The sequence below is a fragment of the Toxotes jaculatrix genome, chromosome 2 (assembly GCF_017976425.1).
Source record: "Toxotes jaculatrix isolate fToxJac2 chromosome 2, fToxJac2.pri, whole genome shotgun sequence".
In the NCBI taxonomy this organism is placed as follows: domain Eukaryota; kingdom Metazoa; phylum Chordata; class Actinopteri; family Toxotidae; genus Toxotes; species Toxotes jaculatrix.
This window is the reverse complement of record NC_054395.1, coordinates 27,775,446-27,799,158: the sequence shown is the minus strand read 5'-3', so window position 1 is coordinate 27,799,158 and position 23,713 is coordinate 27,775,446. Positions and strand designations below refer to the sequence as shown.

General features: G+C 41.5%; 5 protein-coding genes across 7 annotated transcripts; 4 read left to right on the top strand and 1 right to left on the bottom strand.

Annotated features, from left to right (window-relative positions):
- Positions 1–1,435: 1,435 nt before the first annotated feature.
- LOC121194332 (P2Y purinoceptor 1-like) lies at positions 1,436–23,712 on the top strand. Of its 2 annotated transcripts, XM_041057164.1 has the most exons (2): positions 1,436–1,500; positions 22,385–23,712. In XM_041057164.1, exons 1-2 carry the CDS (start codon positions 1,490–1,492, stop codon positions 23,367–23,369), a joined length of 996 nt encoding a protein of 331 aa, XP_040913098.1. In that variant the 5' UTR covers positions 1,436–1,489; the 3' UTR covers positions 23,370–23,712. The 2 variants fall into 2 exon arrangements, with proteins under 2 accessions (XP_040913098.1, XP_040913106.1); XM_041057172.1 differs by lacking the exon at positions 1,436–1,500 and having other exon boundaries at positions 21,741–23,712.
- On the top strand, positions 1,490–2,623 carry LOC121194384 (P2Y purinoceptor 1-like). The gene has a single exon (XM_041057255.1). It carries the CDS (start codon positions 1,490–1,492, stop codon positions 2,447–2,449), a length of 960 nt encoding a protein of 319 aa, XP_040913189.1. The 3' UTR covers positions 2,450–2,623.
- LOC121194350 (P2Y purinoceptor 1-like) lies at positions 7,318–8,547 on the top strand. Its single transcript, XM_041057197.1, has one exon. The coding sequence runs from the start codon at positions 7,365–7,367 to the stop codon at positions 8,349–8,351; it is 987 nt and encodes a 328-aa protein (XP_040913131.1). The 5' UTR covers positions 7,318–7,364; the 3' UTR covers positions 8,352–8,547.
- LOC121194366 (P2Y purinoceptor 1-like) lies at positions 9,463–12,993 on the top strand. Of its 2 annotated transcripts, XM_041057222.1 has the most exons (2): positions 9,463–10,395; positions 12,890–12,993. In XM_041057222.1, the coding sequence occupies exons 1-2, from the start codon at positions 9,478–9,480 to the stop codon at positions 12,950–12,952; spliced, it is 981 nt and encodes a 326-aa protein (XP_040913156.1). In that variant the 5' UTR covers positions 9,463–9,477; the 3' UTR covers positions 12,953–12,993. The 2 variants fall into 2 exon arrangements, with proteins under 2 accessions (XP_040913156.1, XP_040913164.1); XM_041057230.1 differs by lacking the exon at positions 9,463–10,395 and having other exon boundaries at positions 11,691–12,993.
- LOC121194255 (UDP-glucuronosyltransferase 2C1-like) lies at positions 13,351–14,967 on the bottom strand. The gene has a single exon (XM_041057010.1). The coding sequence runs from the start codon at positions 14,963–14,965 to the stop codon at positions 13,367–13,369; it is 1,599 nt and encodes a 532-aa protein (XP_040912944.1). The 5' UTR covers positions 14,966–14,967; the 3' UTR covers positions 13,351–13,366.
- Position 23,713: the final 1 nt, after the last annotated feature.

Genomic DNA, 23,713 nt, shown 5'->3' with positions numbered 1-23,713 from the left:
TCAGACGGATCCACACAGGAATCCTCGAAACAATGGACCTTGAATAAGGAAATTATCATTGTAGATAAAAACTGTGACTGAGTTGTGATGAATGTTGATCTTTACAATTGGACGGCCTCTGTCTGCACTTATCGCTCATAGCTCCTTCACGCTCCTGCACCTTGGGATGGTTTATTTTGTTGGGTTTTGGCCTGTCAAAAAGTGCTTTACAGGAAAAACACAAAGGAAAGAGGGAGACAGATATAACACAGGGGTAAATAAGCGTGGAACCCACAAAATAAAATTTATAGAAATAAGGAAATGAGTGGGTTTTAAGATTCTTACAAAAGATGTGCACTGATTTAACTTCTCTGAGACTTTTCCTCCCAGATGTCAGAGAGCATGACAACTCCTGATCATGAACTGTCTCGTATGTCAAAAGTAACATTCTAAAATCCTCAGTCCTCAGAGAGACAGGGAACCAAGAGTGAGAAACTGAAGTTGGTAGCATGTGGGTAGTTTTTGTAAAACGTTGAAGTCGAGCTGTGATGTGATGAAAACTTGACTTCTAAACAAATCAGGACTGAAGCAGTCGCATGTAGTTCAAAATGTTTATTAGGAGCAGAAGTAATACCAAGAAAAACAGAACTACAAACTGAGGACAGCGAACCTTGATGTTAATTTGGTCATAAAAATAGCTTGGTGACATATTTACATTGCTAACCCACAATATACAGTATACTTTAAAGAGCAAATGTCCATGAATTAAAGATTTGTAAAAATTCCACAGAATGACTCCAACCTTAGTGTTGACAGATCTTGTTTTCTGCCATGAGCAAAGCAACTTTTAACACATATGGATGTGTTTGTGCTTGTTGTCAGATGACGTTGCACTTATTTCTTTTTTTTTTCTGTGCTGCTGTAAATAATTCTGAAAAGTCTCCTATGTACAGTGAAAAATGACAATATTCTACATACGTCCTGCAGTGGTACTCCAGATTTATATTTTTTTCATTTCATTACAGTATTCACAGGTTCATATAGACATCTCTCGTTATCACTCCTCCTCCTTCCTCTTCACACTGATGAGCTGTTTGAGGCAGTCGAAGTAATTTGAGGGGTTTTTTGTAATTACTGTCATTGTTCAAGTCTCCCTTTGTGCTGTATATATCGTGGAGGTATGTTCTTGTTACCTTGCCTGCTTACCAGAATTTTTTGTACCTGTTGTCTGTTTCCTGCCTTAAAGTAACTTCACTGCACCAACCTGCCTGTGTGTCTGTGCAATCTGGGTCCTCCATGCTTGTGTTCCTAGTACTAGCCACGATACCAGCTAACTGAAGTAATTTCCTACCCTATGTGACTTGCAGGTGCAGAAACTCAAATGTAACATGTAGAGACTGGGGTGTTAAAGAGGAAGTCCTCTCTGAATTACCCATTCTGCTTTTATCTAAACAGAAGACCAGCACGCTCACAAAGAGAAGGAATCGTGCTAACTGCTGTCCAGAAGAAAATGAATAACACATCCTGTACTTCTGTCAGCTTTGACTTCACAGGCAGATTCCTGCCTCCTGTTTTCATCTTAGTATTCATCATTGGTCTGGTTGCTAATGGATGGGGATTGAAGTCTTTGCTGCAGAAATGGAAGAAACTGGGGAGCGTCAATGTGTTTGTTCTCAACCTTGGACTTGCAGATATGTTGTATCTGCTCACACTGCCATTTTTGGTGGATTACTACATCAGAGGCAGTCAGTGGATCTTTGGAGATGCATTCTGCAAGATAACAAGATTCTGCTTCAACCTGAATTTATACGGCAGCATTGGATTCCTCACTTGTATAAGTGTATACAGGTACCTGGCTATTGTTCATCCAATGAAAGTGTTGGGAAGATTAACTGTCACCCATTCTGTGACTATCTCAGTCATGGTTTGGCTGTTGGTGGGTGTTCAAAGTCTTCCAGACATGTTCTACACCAAAACATTTTGGAACAACACTGAGAAATGTTACGAGACCACCTCCAAATATTTTGTCGAGGATTACCTGAAATACAGCCTTGGATGGACACTGACAGGGTTTTGTATCCCATTCCTCATCACACTGGGCTGCTATGGACATGTGATTGTTGTTCTCTGCCGCAAAAATACAACTGACAAGGTACTGAAACAGAAATGCCTGAAGTTGTTGTTTATTTTGATCCTTCTCTTCTCTGTTTGTTACATCCCATTTCATGTGTTAAAGAACCTAAATCTCTGGTCAAGAGTTCTGAGCAAGAAGAAGATTTGCCATGAATGGTCTAATGGAGTTTACATCGCTCATCAGATAAGTCGTGGCCTTGTGGTCCTGAACAGTGCTCTCAACCCTCTGGTTTATCTCCATGGAAACAGAGACATTTCTGCTCAGATCAGACAGCTGCTCCAGCAAGTTCGTGAAGCTGTCATGCGACTGTCCACCACCCATAGTCAAGTTTCCTAGGTGTAACTTTTCTGACATATAAATGAAATTGATCGAGTAACTGCACCATCTGTACTGCATCACAGTGAATTGTATCGCATCATAGCCACCGTAACATATTTTTAACCTATGACGTTGTTCTGTTGCTGTTAACATGCTCAAAAGAAAAAAAAAAATACAAATCAAGTAAACTGATCTGACAGTGTGTCTGTTTGTTCTCAGTGTGCTGGCACCACATATTATTCTGTGGCTGTGGTAGAGAGGCTTGGTGCCTTTGTTATTTTTACAGCAGGAAGTTGACAGAATGTCTGTAAAGAACACACACACACACACACACACACACACACACACACACACACACACACACACACACACACACACACACACACACACACACTCTCTCTAACAAATATCTGCATAGGACAGGATGCTGAAGCACAAGTGTAACCCACAAACCTGCACCATGGCAATGACGTCTCACCAACGCCATTAAGTTGTTTTTTGACCTTGTTCTGTTTCTCTTGTCCGTGTGCAGTGGCGTGCACATGGATAGGTGACACGATACACATCCGCTGATATACAGGTGGAGGTATACAGCAAAGCGCCAACACAGGCAGGCAAGAAGAGGTAGACTGCAAGATAATAAACATGGATGTAAACAATTCAAGTTCACAACATTTAAAAAACATCTGCTTTCTCAAATGTTTTGTGAGGAGGGAAATTTATTTGATGCTTTTGTTAGAGTTCAAGGATACAAGCAAACGTGTTTTGTTTTTTCATTGGAAACCTCTATAGGGCACCTTTAAGTAATAGTATAGAAACATAGGACAAATTTACCCTGTTACAAGTGAAAGTCCTGGACTTCTGAGAAATGTCACATCAGTCTATCTGGTAGCTGTTGAAATATTTATCTTGATGATGATTCTATTTTTACCTTTGACTGTCAGCGTAGAGACAGACAGGAAACAGAGAGGCGTGTGGCTGATGTGCAACAAGGACCCCAGAGCTGGGAGCTGAACTGTGAACTCTGCAGTTATGTGGTATATGCCTCAAACTGTTTCAGTTTGAGACTGATTGTCAGACCAATACATTGTCTTTCACATCACTAGTGAAAGATCATCATCTTGTGAACATATACTCAAGTACACCAGAGTAATAGTAAAAAGAGTGAAATGACTAAGAGCCCAACAGTTTCTTAGAATATTGTAGCACATTAGCCTCAGACAGCTAATATAATGACCAGCTTGATTATCAGTAAACTGTTTGTAGGAAGACTAAATAAAATCCCCAAAACAGCTTTGATTAAAATGCTCCAACGAGGGAGGTGGATACAAGATACCTGTCAATATGTAGTTAATCAATAACAGATCTGACAAATGTATTTCAAAATGCACCACAATTATAAGACTGAAAATCAGCAATGAGCCTTCGGGACAAAGGTAAACTGTGTGTTACACTCAGCGCTCGAAGTTCCCACACTGTGTGCGACTCTGAAGTCACACCTGAATCTCATTGGACAATGACAATCCAATCACAAAGCCAATCAAAGGGCAGGTGGCTTTGTTACCTTCTGCTCCACAGCAGGTTCTGTAAGGCGGACCTGGGCAAACAACGGCCTGCGGGCCTCACCTAGGCCTTTGTGCGTCCCTGTCCAGCCCGCGTGAGGCCAATCATAAATTAGAATATAAATGAAAAATATATTCATATCGTGCATGCAGTACAACTGTGTTGCTTTTATTTTGAAAAGCCAAAAGCGTGACGTTTTACGTATGGATGCAGGCGGCCCGCGGGCCATAGTTTGGACTGTAGATTTTCAAGATGGATGACAGTGCGGGTTCTTCCACGACCCAGGTGGGGTTCTCCCACCTGGCCCAGCTTCATCTTAAACATCCGGTAGAGCACCGTTTTATTCCGGATTCCTGCAGCATCCAGCCTGAAATCTACTCTACAGCCTCCCCCTCGCTGTCCCCCATCTCTTCTCCAGCCTGCCCGTGTTTCAGGTGACATCCCACCGATCTGTGAGTACCAACCGATAATGCATCTGTGTTTTATTTTGTTAACTTACACAGACAGGTGAAGCAGCCAATTCATTGTAGGCACCACACCGCCGAGCAGGGACTCAGGCCTCCGTTACACTTTTGCGTTAGTGAGTGCATGTGATGTGTGTTTATTGAATATTGTAATTTGGTAAATAAGGCACTGAAATTTGTTTTTTTTAGAAGGAAATCAAAGGTTGATTGATAATAAATCCAAGGTGTATCAAAGGTTTTGAAAAGGAATCAGATTAATATGCAGGTTTTCATCATTCTTTTTAGTATTTTTATTACACATGTACCATATTTGTGTTAACTTTAAAGCAGTTGTAACGAAACACTTTTTATACAGTGTATAAAATGAGAGTGTTTTATATATGTGAAGCTTCACAAAGTGAATTATCATCAGAATCTGCAGATCATCTCAGCTTTTACAGTGAGTTTCAGTTCATTGTTTAGCTGTTCACCGTTTACTGGATGTGTGAATAAGCAACTCTTTATTTACACCAACAGTATGAAAAGGTGGTGATGATGTCAGTGTTGCCACAGCTTGTTTCTGCTGCCCCCAAGAAGCCAAAAAAAGTTACTGCAGTTCAACTAAACGCATGATTTGCCTTGAGAGGACAGTGTGCTGTGCTGCGTTTACATTAAAGTTTATTTTGAATAAAACAGTAATTGAACCCAGTGGTTTTTGTAGTGGGATTTAAACCATAATCATCTGTATTTCTACTAAACTCCTGTTTCTTATTATATTTCATAAATGAACCAGAGTTTGATTGTCACAGGTTAAAGCTCCAAACGATCATTTAAAGTTGTCGGGGCCCCAGCCATAGAACTTCAGGAGGAGTGCATGATATACCTTCTTTATACAGTTAAGGAACATTCTCCCCTCATCAGCGTTGTCAGAGGCATCAGACAGGGCTGCCATCTCCCACCACTTCTTTTTCTTTTCTTTTCTCTTCCAGGCTTTGAAACACTCACTCAAGCAGGCTGTCAATCATATCATACTGCAATTGTTATACACAGCGGAGTTTTGAAGTGGTAGGAGCTGGTTTGGTTTGCTTCTTTCTGCCAGCACACACACTGATGAAGCACTCTGTGAAACGAGAAGCTGCGTACTGGTGTGACTAATGTTAACACTTGTCTCATTGTGGTTGTACGAGTCATTGTATCACAAATGAGCGGCTTTCTTCTTTTGACTTACTAAAGCAAAAGAGATTGTTTTTCATTTCTGCAAAGGCAAATGTTTCCAAGCATGTTTACCGTAACAACTTGCTGGTAATGTGATCAGCAAAGTCATTAGGATGCATCCTCTGAGAATCATTTATGTCTGTAAAAAAGTTTGTGCAAATCCATCGGGCTCATGTCGAGGTATTTCACAGGATCAGTGAAAACTTTGTCCTGCCGGTGATGCTGGATGAGATTTAAGGTGCAACAAAGGGAGCCAGAGGAGGAGGAAACATCTGTGAAGCTTAGCTCTTACTCACTCAACAACATATATGACGACCGTTCTGCTTGCACGGGCACACACACACACACCAAGAAAACTGCCACACATCTCTTTTACTGCTCACAGCTTTTGAAATAGGGTGGTAGAACCTTGACCTTGATCCCACCCTCTGGCCAGGGAGACTGTGAATGTGATGTTTTCGCATCTCAGATGATGAATAAAGACATTAAAATGGGAGTTTTTAGGTAAAACATGAGTCATGTGCAGCTGAGCTGAACTGACACAATTATCTATTGATTATCTAGTGAATTATCTTTTTCTCTTATTTGTAGATAACATGCGTGTTTATCAAAATGAAATAAATAGATAAGAAAAAGCACAAACCATCAAACCACAAGCACATGACCAAGTGGAGTTTACATCGCTCATCAGATAAGTCGTGGCCTTGTGTGTCTGAGGTTTAAGAAGAGTTAAGATTTTAATATGAATGGTCAGCTAACAAATAGCTCAAACCACTGCTCCTACAAGTTTGCAGCTGTCCATCACAGCTAGCGGTGTAGAGTGTGACTGAAATTGTCGGTCATTCTCTGAACGTTTTTGTCAGTGTTTGCTGTCAGAACAGGTCCGTGGAGTGATAAGACAACAAACAGGTGAAATGTAAGTGCCGTATCAACACGCTGTAAACAGGATTGTCATTGTATCAGCTTCACTTACTTTGACAAACCTGCATCAGCTGCAAATCAATAATGAGATTCAGGTGCTGAACGCTGAGGTTGTGCTCATATCGGCTGATTGGCATCACTTGTTTCATGTACAGTTGCACAGTCGTCGGCTTATACACAGATGTGTGACCAGTAGCATCCAGTCATCGTCGGTGCAAGTGTGTGTCTCACTGAAATGTTTTTAATAGTTTCTGGACATGAGTCAGGCTCTGGACACACAACACTTGCTAGTAGGTTACATTCATTGGTAGCTTTTGTCTTTTCAGAGCAGCTGACAGACTTGACAGACGTCTGTCTTGACTTGTAGTTTTGTTTAATTCAGTTTATTGAGACCTGTGACCTGATTTGTCCCCGAAAACATCAGAACAGCTCTGTACAATACTCTTGGAAGTTAAAACCTGTTACTGCCACACAGCCAGTGGTCTCTGACCCAGTTTATTTTTAATATCTGTTCATATAGAACGGAAGAAGAATAATGCATCACTCACACCTCAGAAAATAGAATTAGGTGTATCCTGTGTTAAGTCTCACTTCATGCATGAAGATATAACATCTGCTCCTGTAAGGAAACAGTGAGTGTACATTTTCATCTTACTCTGACATTGAGAAGGTTGTAAGTAAAATTAAAGTTGATCGGGAAGCTTCATTTACTTCAAACATTATTGATATCATTGCATCACTGTGACAAACTGCAAAGATTTTATTTGCGGCTTTACAAGATTCTTTAAAGAATGAAGAACACGTCTTGTCCTCGCATCAGCTTTGACTTCACAGGCAAATTCCTGCCTCCTGTTTTCATCTTAGTATTCATCATTGGTCTGGTTGCTAATGGATGTGGATTGAAGTTCTTGTGGCAGAAATGGAAGAAACTAAAGATGATTAAAGTGTTTGTTCTCAACCTTGGACTTGCAGATATGTTGTATCTGCTCACACTGCCATTTTTGGTGGATTACTACATCAGGGACAGTCAGTGGATCTTTGGAGATGCATTCTGCAAGATAACAAGATTCTTCTTCAACCTGAATTTATACGGCAGCATTGGATTCCTCACTTGTATAAGTGTATACAGGTACCTGGCTATTGTTCATCCAATAAGAGTGATGGGAAGATTAACTGTCACCCATTCTGTGACTATCTCAGTCATGGTTTGGCTGTTGGTGGGTGTTCAGTGTCTTCCAGACATGTTCTACACCAAAACATCTGAGAACAAGTCTGGGACATGCTACGAGACCACCTCTACAGAACATGTGGAGGATTACCTGAAATACAGCCTTGGATGGACACTGACAGGGTTTTGTATCCCATTCCTCATCACACTGGGCTGCTATGGACATGTGATTGTTGTTCTCTGCCGCAAAAATACAACTGACAAGGTACTGACACAGAAATGCCTGAAGTTGTTATTTATTTTGATCCTTCTCTTCTCTGTTTGTTACATCCCCTTGCATGTGTTAAAGAACATAAATCTCTGGTCAAGAGTTCTGAGCAAACAGAAGCTTTGCAGTGAATGGTCTAATGGAGTTTACATCGCTCATCAGATAAGTCGTGGCCTTGTGTGTCTGAACAGTGCTCTCAACCCTCTGGTTTACCTCCATGGAAATGAGGAAATTCCTGCTCAGCTCAGACAGCAGCTCCAGCGAGCTCATCAGATGTTCAGTCGTTCGCTTCCGTCAAACTCCGGCTCTGTGCCTGTGGCACAAACTGCAGACGAGGTTTAAGAAGAGTTAAGATTTTAATATGAATGGTTGAATAACAAATAGCTCAAACCACTGCTCCTACAAGTTTGCAGCTGTCCATCACAGCTAGTGGTGTAAATGAAACTGTCGGTCATTCTCAGAAGTGTTGCATTCTGTGTGTTTGTCATGATGCTGTCACCACATGCTGTCAGATCTTGCAAATAAACGGGAAATTCAGATAAACCACAACTCTTGACGTGTCAGTGTTTGCTGTCAGAACAGGTCTGTGGAGTGATAAGAATCATGTAACGTTGTTGGGTGGGGAGGTCCTGTGCCATGCGTGGTATCTTTAGATCTTCAAACAGGTGAAATGTAAGTGCCGTATCAACACGCTGTAAACAGGATTTTCATTGTATCAGCTTCACTTACTTTGACAAACCTGCAGCGACTGCAAATCAATAATGAGATTCAGGTGCTGAACGCTGAGGTTGTGCTCATATCGGCTGATTGGCATCACTTGTTTCATGTACAGTTGCACAGTCGTCAGCTTATACACAGATTTGTGGCCAGTAGCATCCAGTCATAATCAGTGCAAGTGTGTGTCTCACTGAAATGGTTTTAATAGTTTCTGGACATGAGTCAGGCTCTGGACACACAATACTTGCTAGTAGGTTACATTCATTGGTAGCTTTTGTCTTTTCAGAGCAGCTGACAGACTTGACAGACGTCTGTCTTGACTTGTAGTTTTGTTTGATTCAGTTTTTTGAGACCTGTGACCTGATTTGTCCCCGAAAACATCAGAACAGCTCTGTACAATACTCTTGGAAGTTAAAACCTGTTACTGCCACACAGCCAGTGGTCTCTGACCCAGTTTATTTTTAATATCTGTTCATATAGAACGGAAGAAGAATAATGCATCACTCACACCTCAGAAAATAGAATTAGATGTATCCTGTGTTAAGTCTCACCTCACGCTTGAAGATATATCATATGCTCCTGTTAGGAAACAGTGAGTGTACATTTTCATCTTACTCTGACATTGAGAAGGTTGCAAGTAAAATTAAAGTTTATCGGGAAGCTTCATTTACTTCAAACATTATTGATATCATTGCATCACTGTGACAAAGTGCAAAGATTTTATTTGCAGCTTTGCAAGATTCTTTAAAGAATGAAGAACACGTCTTGTCCTCGCATCAGCTTTGACTTCACGACCAGATTCCTGCCTCCTGTTTTCATCTTAGTATTCATCATTGGTCTGGTTGCTAATGGATGGGGATTGAAGACTTTGCTGCAGAAATGGAAGAAACTAAAGATGATCAATGTGTTTGTTCTCAACCTTGGACTTGCAGATATGTTGTATCTGCTCACACTGCCATTTTTGGTGGATTACTACATCAGGGACAGACAGTGGATCTTTGGAGATGCATTCTGCAAGATAACAAGATTCTGCTTCAACCTGAATTTATACGGCAGCATTGGATTCCTCACTTGTATAAGTGTATTCAGGTACCTGGCTGTTGTTCATCCAATAAGAGTGATGGGAAGATTAACTGTCACCCATTCTGTGACTATCTCAGTCATGGTTTGGCTGTTGGTGGGTGTTCAGTGTCTTCCAGACATGTTCTACACCAAAACATCTGAGAACAAGTCTGGGACATGCTACGAGACCACCTCTACAGAACATGTGGAGGATTACCTGAAATACAGCCTTGGATGGACACTGACAGGGTTTTGTATCCCATTCCTCATCACACTGGGCTGCTATGGACATGTGATTGTTGTTCTCTGCCACAAAAATACAACTGACAAGGTACTGACACAGAAATGCCTGAAGTTGTTATTTATTTTGATCCTTCTCTTCTCTGTTTGTTACATCCCATTTCATGTGTTAAAGAACCTAAATCTCTGGTCAAGGGTTCTGAGCAAACAGAAGCTTTCCAGTGAATGGTCTAATGGAGTTTACATCGCTCATCAGATAAGTCGTGGCCTTGTGTGTCTAAACAGTGCTCTCAACCCTCTGGTTTATCTCCATGGGAATGAGGAAATTCCTGCTCAGCTCAGACAGCAGCTCCAGCGAGCTCGTCAGATGTTCAGTTGTTTGCTTCTGTCAAACTCCGGCTCTGTGCCTGTGGCACAAACTGCAGATGAAGTTCAGCACATGTAAGCATGTCAGTAATTCTGTGAAAATAATTCTATAAACATCTGTTCTTTGTTGCAGTGCAAATTGTAGATGAAGTTAAATAACAATGGTTGATAACTGAAAGCTCAAATGGCTGCTCTCAGCTTCATGAGACTGGTTAGTATCTGTTTCAACTTTACAAATATTGTATTTTGCCTCAAAAAATGAATTCATTTTATTTTTGAACTTTGTGTTTGTCATAATTCCTTTAGCATAAACAAAAAAGTCAGACATAAACAGCAAAATCAAATATATCACGAGTCTTGATGTCTGGGGAGATAATGTTCACATTGTGTTGTTGGAGGTGGGAAAGCACAGTGTCTCACACACTCTGTATAGGTACAGAACAGGAAGTACACCGTGTCCAACAAATACACTCTAAACAAGATATTTGTTTTATTTTTCCTTTATCACAGCTGTTGTCTGAAATCCCTTAAACTGCAGCTTTGGTGATTATTTCGGTTTTAATAAAGCTTGTTAATTAATCTTCAGAGGGCTGAGGAAATCCTGCAGCCTGAGTTGTCAAATCCAAACACTGAGTGGTGATTGAATGAGCTGAAAAATGCATCTTGGCCAACCATAAGAAAGGCTCTTTCACTTACTCATATTTGCATGTGAGAAACTCAACCTTTGCACCTGTAAGTTACACTGTCGTATTCGTTTTTGAGATATATTGAAAGATATTTCCGGTTTACGCCAAATTAGGTTTTGTTTTCATAGTTTTGGCCATCATTTGATAACACATTTGCTGGGATATGGGAACTAGGTGACATTGCCACGGTGAAGTTTGTCTGTGCAAGAAACGTAAACATTGGAACGATCACATAAGTTGTAAACCTAAGCTGTGAAGCAGTTTAAATCACTCTATTTGGAGGTAAAAACAAAAGTGAGTGTATCTGAAATATCTATGAAAGAAAACTGCGTGGGCACAACTAGAATATGTGTGGTTGATCAAAGAAGAACCATGGAAACTTTGTCAGTCTTTTTCTTTAGGCTTTATTTAAACCACATTGATCATGTTACAGCTCATGTTTTTTTGCACATTTAGAATTAATGCTGTGATGTTGCCACATACCCAGATGTTTCTGTTACAAATAAGAGAGAATAGCAAAATACATAGTTAAGACCCATGTTATACTTATTAACAATTATTCTTTAATTGTATTATAATTTTATCTTTCTTTGAAATTCAACCAGAGGGAGTGACAGTGAAATGAACGTCATCCAGTTTCCTAACATGTCTAGTGATCTTGATCAATCTTGAACTTGTGTGTGTGTTGGATGTTTTTACATATGGTTTGTCTCATCTGATAAGAAATTCAAGAGAAGTCTTAACAGGAAGTCCAATAAGAAAAAAAAGTGACAAAACTTTCTTTCACTTCTCATAAATCGCCCTGTTTTTCAAAAAAACGGCAGAAAACACAGAGAGAGAAGGAATCGTGCTGACTGCTGTCCAGAACTGCTGTCTGTCAAGAATCTTTACAGAATGAAGAACACATCTTGTCCTCGCATCAGCTTTGACTTCACAGGCAGATTCCTGCCTCCTGTTTTCATCTCAGTATTCATCATTGGTCTGGTTGCTAATGGATGGGGATTGAAGACTTTGCTGCAGAAATGGAAGAAACTAAAGATGATCAATGTGTTTGTTCTCAACCTTGGACTTGCAGATATGTTGTATCTGCTCACACTGCCATTTTTGGTGGATTACTACATCAGGGACAGTCAGTGGATCTTTGGAGATGCATTCTGCAAGATAACAAGATTCTGCTTCAACCTGAATTTATACTGCAGCATTGGATTCCTCACTTGTATAAGTGTATACAGGTACCTGGCTGTTGTTCATCCAATAAGAGTGATAAGATTAACTGTCACCCATTCTGTGACTATCTCAGTCATGGTTTGGCTGTTGGTGGGTGTTCAGTGTCTTCCAGACATGTTCTACACCAAAACATTTGGGAACAAGCCTGGGAAATGTTACGAGACCACCCACAAAGCTTTTGTCGAGGATTACCTGAAATACAGCCTTGGATGGACACTGACAGGGTTTTGTATCCCATTCCTCATCACACTGGGCTGCTATGGACATGTGGTTGTTGTTCTCTGCCGCAAAAATACAACCGACAAGGTACTGAAACAGAAATGCCTGAAGTTGTTATTTATTTTGATCCTTCTCTTCTCTGTTTGTTACATCCCCTATCATGTGTTAAAGAACCTGAATCTCTGGTCAAGAGTTCTGAGCAAACAGAAGATTTGCAGTGAATGGTCTAATGGAGTTTACATCGCTCATCAGATAAGTCGTGGCCTTGTGTGTCTGAACAGTGCTCTCAACCCTCTGGTTTATCTCCATGGGAATGAGGAAGTTCCTGCTCAGCTCAAACAGCAGCTCCAGCGAGCTCATCAGATGTTCAGTCGTTTCCTTCTATCAGACTCTGGCTCTGTGTCTGTGTCTGTGACACAGATCTGAATTTTAACACAAGTGAACATGTTACATCGCAATTCTGTGTTAAAAAAAATTGTGTGTAAGATGTGTGTGTATATGTATATATATTGTTTTCATAAACAAAAAATTGTCACCAGTCACCTTCCCCTTTTTTTGTGACTTCCATAATCTGAGCCATTACATCATACAAATAAATGATTAATTAAAAGAGAAAAATAACATTGTGAACCTAATTCATGATACACTTTAATTACATTTGTGAAATTTGCAGAGAGATTATTTGTTGAAACTGGTTTTACATGAATTTGAATTTCCAACACATCCCCACTCATTTTTTTCCTTTAGATCCTTTATAATATATGGTTCCCTACCAGTACTCTGTGAAATACTGCTCTGTTTCTCTCTTTCTTAAAATCTCATCATCTGTCATCGTGTTATCTATTCACTCTTAGACTTGGACGCGGACTTCTTGGTCCATATGAAACGTCTAATGAGACATCTACAGGAAACCCAAACTAGCGCAGTGATTAACAGACCAAACGCTAGAAAAACTGCCATCACATCTAGACAGTGATAGGCATACCACGGCAACTTATATGACTCGGTGCGTAGATGTGCTGCCCCCTTGTGCCTCATGACGTACTCAATCCAGAAAACGGCACTTTCTATGGGTTTCATTGGTTTGTCACGATGAAGCTGTGACAGTTTGTGCATGTTCTGTTTGTAGGGTTTCTTTGGGTCTAGAATATTCTTCAGAGCACTTGTCAGAGAATCAACATCCAAAGTTGTCACATCAACAATCTCAGCTACCCCCCTGGCCTTCATGCGCACCATATTGTCGGGCTGGTCAAAGATGAGAGGAATGCCCAGAACCGGGACACCATGGTAGATGGCCTCGTAAAGTCCGTTAGTACCCCCGTGCGTGACGAAAAGCTTGGTTTTAGGGTGACCTAGTATGTCATTTTGAGGCAGCCATTCAACCAGCATGGTGTTGTTGCCTAGTGTGACAGGTCTTTTCCCGATGTGTCTCCACACGACTTTCTGAGGGATGTTGGCAAATGCTGAGGCGATGATCTCTGATATTTCAGGGCCAAGGTCACTCAGCAGGGTCCCCAGAGTCATGACCACCACCCCGTGTTCACCAGAACTCTGCACAAATTCTTCTAAATCTGATGCAAGAGGCCTGGGCGCCTTACCCTGAAACCCTCCGATGTAGACGACATTGGGCATGGTGGGCCGAGGGAACTCCAATGTAAAGTCAACCCGCATTAGCCAGAGGTCTGCTCCCTGGATGAGAGACAAGGTGCTGACGTTGTGTCCAAAGTATTTGTCACACACAGCCTGGTAGGGCGGATTTGAGACGTAGTAGTACATGTAAACCATCATGCTGTGATAGATCATGTTACTGAATCTTTGAAAAATGTCCATCTTGTCAGAGTAATGGGAGAACAATTGGGGGACGTAGGACAACGGAGAAGGAGCAATGGCAAAGTGCGCCTCTCCACTGAAAAGCCAGCGCACATTGAAAACCAAGGGAAGTTGGAGATAGTGAGCCAACAGCACTCCACCTGGAAATGCGGGGTCAGTCAGAAAAAGATCGTACCCAGTTTCCCTCAACTCCTTAACCAGTGTCTTATTCTCAAAGATGCTGACGACCAGTTTTGCTACAACTTGCTGGTTCTCCCTGATCATGTTGAATAAATTCCGATAAAACTCAAAAAACGACCACGGTGAGCTTTTATACTGTCGGATCTCTATGGACTTCTTCAAGAAAGAGGTCATGAAGGCTTGGCTCTCTATGTTTTGGGACTCCTCTTGGGTAATAGTGATGGAGTTGTAATGGGGTGAGACTTCGGCCACGTACCAGCTGGTGGAGGAACGTAGCACTGTGATTTCATGGCCCTGGGAATGAAGAGCCTCCACCAGGATTTTCATGTTCAGCCAGTGGCTCCCATCTACAGGATAAACCAGCACTTTTCCACCATCGCAACTGGAGGAAAACAGCAGGACGAACACCAGAGCTGCATATGGCCCCATCACTGTAGAAGAGACGCAGACCTTACTGGGGAAATATGGGCAGTTCATAGAGTGGTTACGCTGCAGAAAAATTCCACACATTAACTCCCGTATTATCACCTTAAAAAGTCGTCATTGCGAACAATTGCCCATTTATGCATTCATTCGAAATCAGGTTTTTGACCATCTGAAAAATATCAGTATAATGTACACTCTCTTAAAACTTATTTTATGATGAGTTTCCCATCAGAGCCATTGTGAGATGTGTGCACACACCGTAGAATTAAACTGGCCTGACTGAGAGCTTATGGGGAAATTGATATGAGAAGTTGCTTACTAACATTACTTTTTAACCACTGAAGCCACATGATGGTTTGACATAGTCACAGTTAATGTATCAGTTCCTCTGAATGCTAAAAGCGAATCATCTGGTTATTTTAGTTTTTGCTACCAACTGCAGTTTCTCAGCAGAAGTCTGGCATCTGGTGCCACACACAAATTAACCTCAGAAAAGTAATTTTACTGGTTTCCAGCAAGTTGATTTATTTACAAATAACATCTGTATGTAAAACATCATTCCTTATTCCTTCTTCCTTTGCCTAGTGTTTAGATGTATGACAGTACTTATGCTCTTGTGCTTAGAATGAGCATTTGACAAATGTGAGCTAGATGTGTCTCTTTAAAAGGTGGTGGTTTTGTTCAGTATTCTGTCACACAGTGCACCTTGACTTTGCTAAAGCTGAGCATCTGCTCCATTTTGCTCTTTGTCCAAAGTCTCGCTTTTTCTTTTTTTTTTTCCTGGAACTGTTAAGTAATGTTCAGCACCAATTAACCAAGTCAAAGTCCTACAGTTGATATGTGAAAGTGTCATGCATCAGTTCTGTATGATTTAAGCATGTAGTCTTTAGTGTGTAAAACTTTAAACATATTCAACTAACATTAAAGCAGATCAGCAGCATTACGTGACAAGACTAGACTAGATTCAGTTTGAGGTCAAATGCCAAAAAAACAACCAAAAAATGAAAACTTTTTGTTTAAATAATCTTCTTGTACAAGATTTTTTTTTTTTTCCAGCAGTTGTTTGTTACAGTAGATACAAACTCTTATATAATGAAACAACACACTGTTCTGCAGGCCTGCTTATGTAAAGAAACTGAATAACCTCTGCACAAAAACCACAATGTCCATAAGAAGTTAAAAACTTAGCACACAAGCAGAGATGTGCAGTTTGTTAGTAAAATAAATCCTCACCTCAGGCCTCTGCAACGTCAGACTCTGTGACTTCTCGTCCAAATCAAGACGAATCCAGCGTTTGAGGTGATCATGCAGCAGTCCTGCTGAGCCATTGGTTGAAATGCAGGTGAATATATAACTCTGCATGTCACTGAGTGAACTCGTCCATACTTCTGCCAGACAAATGTGGCCATGTGCAGGTGTTTGCTTTTCTGCCCAAACAGTCTGGAAATAACTTATTTTACAGAAATATTAAAATGATAATGATAAATGATTAAATCGGGCGGCCGTGGCTCAGCAAGTAAAGAGTCCAGCTTTAGACTTTGGACCGGCCTAAGATGACCGGCCCCCCATCCCTCTGCGGCCACGGCTGTGGTGCCCCTGAGCAAGGCACCGATCCACTGTGCGTAATAGATATATGGGTGTAATATATGTGGTGATTGATATGAATGATTTTTACTCATCAAAGTCTGATTTCAGGTGACAAGAATGTGTGGTATATAATCCACAGTATTTCTGACTATGCTGCATCTGTCTTCTGCCTTCTTCTTGCAATGTTGCAAGAGTGCAATGTTAAATGTATGGAGTCGCTGCCATTTATGGTTTCGAGTAGATAAACAACAGACCACAGCTGCAGGCAGCGGAAATGTCATGCCTGTCGTCAAGATCTTGCTGCACTCTGGCCATCATTACTCAGAGACGTTGTTGGTGGTCTAGTAAACTATCGAGCAGATATTCAGTGGTTGTTTTGATTTTAATCATTAGTTTTACCTTGTATAGCTTAATTTACTGCTCTGACCCTCATCCTTACTACAGACCAATTGTGTACAGTAGATAAACAAAGGAACAGGAGTGCATAGGTCGCCTGTGCCAGCAGCTTCTTCTGGCCCACAGTTCCATTTTACTGTTAGCTGACCTCTAGTGGCCGTAGTAATTATGACGGGAGCAAAGTAGGAAATTAGTTTACATAGTACATACATAGTTACACTGGTTTTCTCTATACACTTACTGATAAAACAGTATGCTGTGATGATACGGAATGAATGAACACTGTATAGAATTAATATTTAGTGTCTGTCAACAGCACACTAAGAACTGACCATGTTTAGTTTACTTTTTTAGCAGTGAGACTGCAGGTCTGGTTTGAGTATCCTTTATTTTGTCAATTTTCTATTCTGAACACGTAGCATAGTCGAGACCTAAGTATGTACTTTGGACCTGAGACACTCTGTTTCTTAGTTCTTAGTTTCTTTAAAAAGAGCATCAGTTGTGTTGCCACTGGCCTCATAACTCTGTGTGTCGATTGTGTGGATGGTCTCAAGCTGCTGCCTGATTGGAGTGTAGCACAGAATGGAGCTTCCCCAGCTGGAACACATGAGGCTCGGCAGGTGTGACAGTGCAGGTGAGATCACTGACCAACTGCTTCTGCAGAGAGCATGCCAAAACATCTTGCGCTGGGGTTTCTACTACAGCTCCATGTGTCGTCCTATAATGCCGTGCTTCATGCAGCTATGAAGTACGGTAACTCCCATGTTGAGAGAAGCAGTTGCAGCTGATATACGCTAAATAAGAAATAGGAAGTTATGGGTGTAGCTCTGTTTTCTTGTTAACTGGTGGAGCTGATGTTTGCTTTGTGTGTATCCCACTCAGCTGTTTTGTTTCATGGAGTGACTCTTACTGGCGTGGCTTAATGAACCCGTAACGTTTCAGTTTATCCCAGAACAGGAAGAGATGACCATTATTGGTTATCAGTGCCCTGCTAATCACTGTCCGAGAGAAACTGCTTGTTAGACTTTGAACACAGGCCAGAGCTGGTAAATGATGCTGCCTGTTTGAGTTTAATGGAATGAGTGACATTAAGGTGTGAGTACTGTGACTTGATCATTTGACATGTTGCATTGCTTATGAAAAACAGAAATGAAACAGATGATTTTCAGCATCTGTCACTGACAAGCTGACAAATCTCTGCAAGTATCTTGAGTTCAAAGTAACCAGGTACATTTGCTCAAGTTATTTACTTAAAGCAAACGTTTCACATTTTGGGAAATTTGCTTATTCTCTCTCTGGCATTAGACTTTGATGATACCATTCTCATATTATCCTTGTCTTACAGCCAGGTAACGCAAAGAACACACAGACTTTGGCACACAGAATATAAAACATGATAAAATAAATAAAGCATGTATATATCAAGTATATAGCAAGTGACACCCCTAAACGTGGAACTGCAGTCAGCTGCTGCTTAGCTTAGCTTAGTAAGAAAGACATTAAATAGAGATGAATGACCTTTAGAGGTGCCAGTATTTTCACCTTTAGTCAGATCCAGGCTAGCTGTTCCCCACTGTTTACCGTCTTTGTGCATATTTCCTAAAAACTATTCCCTAACGAACAGTTTTGCGGTACTTTTGTACTGTTTTGTACATTTCTGCTTCTTTTACTCAGTTCAATTTTTTTTTCCTGAACTTATCAGGCAAATTTTCTTTGGTGTATAACAGCTGTAGTAAAGGAGTCAAATACTCCTTCCACATCACATGTATGACTTTAATTCCAGCGGCGGAAAGTAACTAAGTACATTACACGTCCAATGAGCAGCAACTGTCACTTTCATAAACTGGGCCAGATCTAAAGCTAATGTTTAAACTGCCCTCTAGTGGTAAGAAAGAAGAATTTCAACTCTGCACTTTTCAAACTGATAAACAGCTTGTGCTGCAGCAGCCCTGCTCATCTGAATTCATGAGAGGCTCCGACGTCTGCTATACTTGTCTCGTGTGACTCTGTCGCTCTCGCTCTGACTGAGAAACCAGCTGTGTCACCACAACAGATGCACAGCACGGTGGCTTTGGATGCTTCCCTGCTGTCTGACATCACCACAGAGATTTTGGCAGCTGCCCTCAGGCCTTTTACATCATGAAACAGACGGAGGGGCAGACGAGCAGCCCGGCCTCAGGTCCTCCCCCTGCTGCCTACCTAGTACGGCTCCTTAGCAACTGTCAGCTGACCTGCAGTAGGTAGTGTTCAGTGAAGCACACACATGCACACAGATGGAAAAGAGCTGCGAGCCTTTGCTGCACACTCCTCCATCCACCACACAGGCCTCATGGCTCTCACCATGAATACGTCCATAGAAGAGAAAACACTCACACAGACTCCTCTGCTCAAGATCTGGGTGCCATGGATGGGCTGCAACTTGAACCGCAGGAGGGGATGTAAGTGCAGTAAAAACCTGTCTCTGCTTGTCTGTTCTGCCTTTGGTTTCAGCAGGTGGAGGTAGTGTGTGCGGCGGTCACAGGTGTGTTTTGTATTGTCTGTGCTGGACCTTTAGCTTGGACCCCTCTCCTCCTGTTGCCTCAGGACTGAGCTCAGTCCTGTCAGAGGGTGCAGGTGGACAGGCAGCAGTCTGAGAGACACGCAGGAGTCAGCCATGGGATGACAGCCAGGCTGGACCAAACCAGGTCTGAGCTGGCTCTCTGTTCAGTGTCTGATGTGGTCCTTTGAGGATTTTGCTGACGCAGCATACTCCATTCATAATCGAACAGCCTGCAGGCTGACACTCTCCCTGTCCCTGTATGGACACGCAGACAGGCCATCCGGGTACTTTTGGGGGTACAGCTCACTGGCAAGCAATCCTGCAGTCTGCGTTATAAAGTACTGGGTCTTTTTTGACCCCAGAGACAGACAAGCATGCAGCAGCTGGGTCATGACTGGGTAAGAAACACACAGAAGGTTTGGGATTCTGTTTGCGTGGACGTTTTGTGAGCAAGTAATGTTGGTTTATCTCAGAAGTCACTCAGTGGCTCATCTCTCCAGTCAGGAGAAAAGTCTGGGTTTTCATCATTTAAGCCAGGGATGTCACTAGGATTTGGAAACGGGGGGGTTGGCCACTTTTGGGGGGAGCTATTTATAACTGTCAGGGAAAACTGCAGTAATTTATTCAGTATGAATATCCCTGTTAATTTCCATAAAATCCTGTCTGTATCGCAGATGACTGTCAGATCACTTTGACCCACCTTAGCAGCAGAGACCTGTCACTCTCTGACACAGAATGTTAGATTGGTAACACGATGGCTGATGTTTTATTTGTCAGAACAGGGAGGATACTTTGGTTTATTACTGACAAGGGACTCTGTGCTGTGGGAGTTAACTAATTACTGCCTCCAGTAACGATGACTAACTTTCTTCTTTAGAAAATTCCGAATATCCATTTCGTTGCAGTGGCGCTCCTTTTAATCATAACAAACGTGTGTCAGTACCGTACAGTCTGTGCAGCGTACCAGTGAAAGGTAATAGTGAAAACATGGAATGTATTTTTATTAACGCGGGCATCTTCTCGGCGATTAGACAAAAAGTATTTGACTCGCTGAAGCAGCGCATCGCCTTGATTTCCTGTTCAAGGGAGCAGCAAAACATGGACTGGATTCTGGTTAACATCGGCTTTCTCTCGGTGAGAAAGCGGATTGGATTGGCTCTCTCTATGTCGCTCGGAATTCAGAATCAGATCTATTGGCCAAGCTTGTGCATAGAAACAAGGAATTTGACTCCGGGTTTTCTTTGCTCTCAGGCAGTACAACAACAACAACAACACAACCAATGGAACAACAACTTTTTTTTTTCCACAGTTACCAATGATGCAAGACCCCCTAAAATGGGCCTAACGACATCCATGATTTAAGATTCATTAAATAATTGTGAGCAGTGACACAGTCTGAACCAAACTCTTTGATTTGTCCAGTAAGAATGATTGTGTTTATGTTGGGGACAGTGTTGTGTTTACCTGAGCTGATTTGTAACCGTCTGCAGGGAAGACTCTGACACTTTAACTCACCTGGACATTAGGAGTGTTTTGTTCTTGTGACTGTCACACTGTGCTGCTCTGGTTGTTTCTGAGTGACTACCTGAGGTGGAGGAGGGGGTGGAGCATCTGGTTAGTAAAGAGTGAACTGGAGCTCTTCTTTAAGGGTGTATTTGACTTTTTGCAAACGATTATTTCATTGTTGTAACTTCTTTATGTGTCTGTGTTTATATGATTTTTGTTGGTGTTTGGTTGGACACTTTTCTGTGTCAAGACGTGCTGCAAAAGACAGACAGGCCGGCGGATAAGCCGAGTGTCTCATGACACTGGTTTACGGACATTTGAGCTGCACCTCAGAGCTCCTGTGCACTCTCTTAATGAAGATTAACTTGGCAGCGACACACACACACACACACGTTTTCTGTGGGATGTGTTGTTGATACAACACCTGTGTCCTGTCCTGTCCAGGTGTTTGATGCTACCAACACCACCAGGGAGAGGCAGGCAGTTATTTTGAGTTTTGTGAAGGAGAAGGGCTACAAGGCAAGTACTGGTGTGGAAGTGACTCAGTGATGTTTAAAGGAACATCTGTGGGGAAATACACTTGTTTGTTAGCAGAGAGTTTGATGAGAGGATTGATACTGGTCCCATATCTGTGTGTTCAGTATAAACCCACAGCAGGCAGCCAGTTAGCTTCTCACCTCTAAGGCTTGCTGGTTAACATAGTTTAATCTTTACAACAAACAAAGTGTAAAAACAACCTGTGGTTTTATGGTGGGGTAATGTGGCACACCATGTCTTGGCTGGAAGCAGTGACCTGAGTGTGTCTGAAATATCTATGAAAGAAAACTGTGCACAAACAACTAGAGTATGTGTGGTCGATCAAATAAGAACCATGGAATTAACCAGTAAACTCTGCTTTATTTAAACCACATTGATCATGTTACAGCTCATGTTTTTATGCACATTTAGAATTAACGCTGTGATGTTGCCACATACCCAGATGTTTCCGTTACAAATAAGAGAGAATAGCAAAATTACATAAGACCCATGTTGTAATTGTCTGAAGCTATTCTTTAATTGTATTATAATTTTATCTTTCTTTGAAATTCAACCAGAGGGACTGACAGTGAAATGAACGTCATCCAGTTTCTTTACATGTCTAGTGACCTTGATCAATCTCGAACTTGTGGATTGTGTGTGTGTTGGGAGTTTGCACATATGATTCATCTCATCTGATAAGAAATTCAAGAGAAGTCTTAACAGGAAGTCTAGTAGAGAGAGACAAATTTTTCTTTCACTTCTCATAAATCGCAGTGTTTCCAAACAAACGCCAGAAATCACAGAGAGAGAAGGAATCGTGCTGACTGCTGTCCTGAACTGCTGTCTGTCAAGAATCTTTACAGAATGAAGAACACATCCTGTACTTCTGTCAGCTTTGACTTCACAGGCAGATTCCTGCCTCCTGTTTTCATCTTAGTATTCATCATTGGTCTGGTTGCTAATGGATGGGGATTGAAGACTTTGCTGCAGAAATGGAAGAAACTAAAGATCATCAATGTGTTTGTTCTCAACCTTGGACTTGCAGATATGTTGTATCTGCTCACACTGCCATTTTTGGTGGATTACTACATCAGGAATAGACAGTGGATCTTTGGAGATGCATTCTGCAAGATAACAAGATTCTGCTTCAACCTGAATTTATACGGCAGCATTGGATTCCTCACTTGTATAAGTGTATTCAGGTACCTGGCTGTTGTTCATCCAATAAGAGTGATGGGAAGATTAACTGTCACCCATTCTGTGACTATCTCAGTCATGGTTTGGCTGTTAGTGGGTGTTCAGAGTCTTCCAGACATGTTCTACACCAAAACATCTGGGAACAAGTCTGGGACATGCTACGAGACCACCTCTACAGAACATGTGGAGGATTACCTGAAATACAGCCTTGGATGGACACTGATGGGGTTTTGTATCCCATTCCTTGTCACACTGGGCTGCTATGGACATGTGATTGTTGTTCTCTGCCGCAAAAATACAACTGACAAGGTACTGAAACAGAAATGCCTGAAGTTGTTGTTTATTTTGATCCTTCTCTTCTCTGTTTGTTACATCCCATTTCATGTGTTAAAGAACCTAAATCTCCGGTCAAGGGTTCTGAGCAAACAGAAGCTTTGCAGTGAATGGTCTAATGGAGTTTACATCGCTCATCAGATAAGTCGTGGCCTTGTGTGTCTGAACAGTGCTCTCAACCCTCTGGTTTATCTCCATGGGAATGAGGAAGTTCCTGCTCAGCTCAGACAGCAGCTCCAGCGAGCTCATCAGATGTTCAGTCGTTTGCTTCCGTCAAACTCCGGCTCTGTGCCTTTGGCACAAACTGCAGATGAAGTTCAGCACATGTAAGCATGTCAGTAATTCTGTGAAAATAATTCTATAAACATCTGTTCTTTGTTGCAGTGCAAATTGTAGATGAAGTTAAATAACAATGGTTGATAACTGAAAGCTCAAATGGTTGCTCTCAGCTTCATGAGACTGGTTAGTATCTGTTTCAACTTTACAAATATTGTATTTTGCCTCAAAAAATGAATTCATTTTATTTTTGAACTTTGTGTTTCTCATAATTCCTTTAGAATAAGCAAAAAAAAAGTCAGACATAAACAGCAAAATCAAATATATCACGAGTCTTGATGTCTGGGGAGATAATGTTCACATTGTGTTGTTGGAGGTGGGAAAGCACAGTGTCTCAC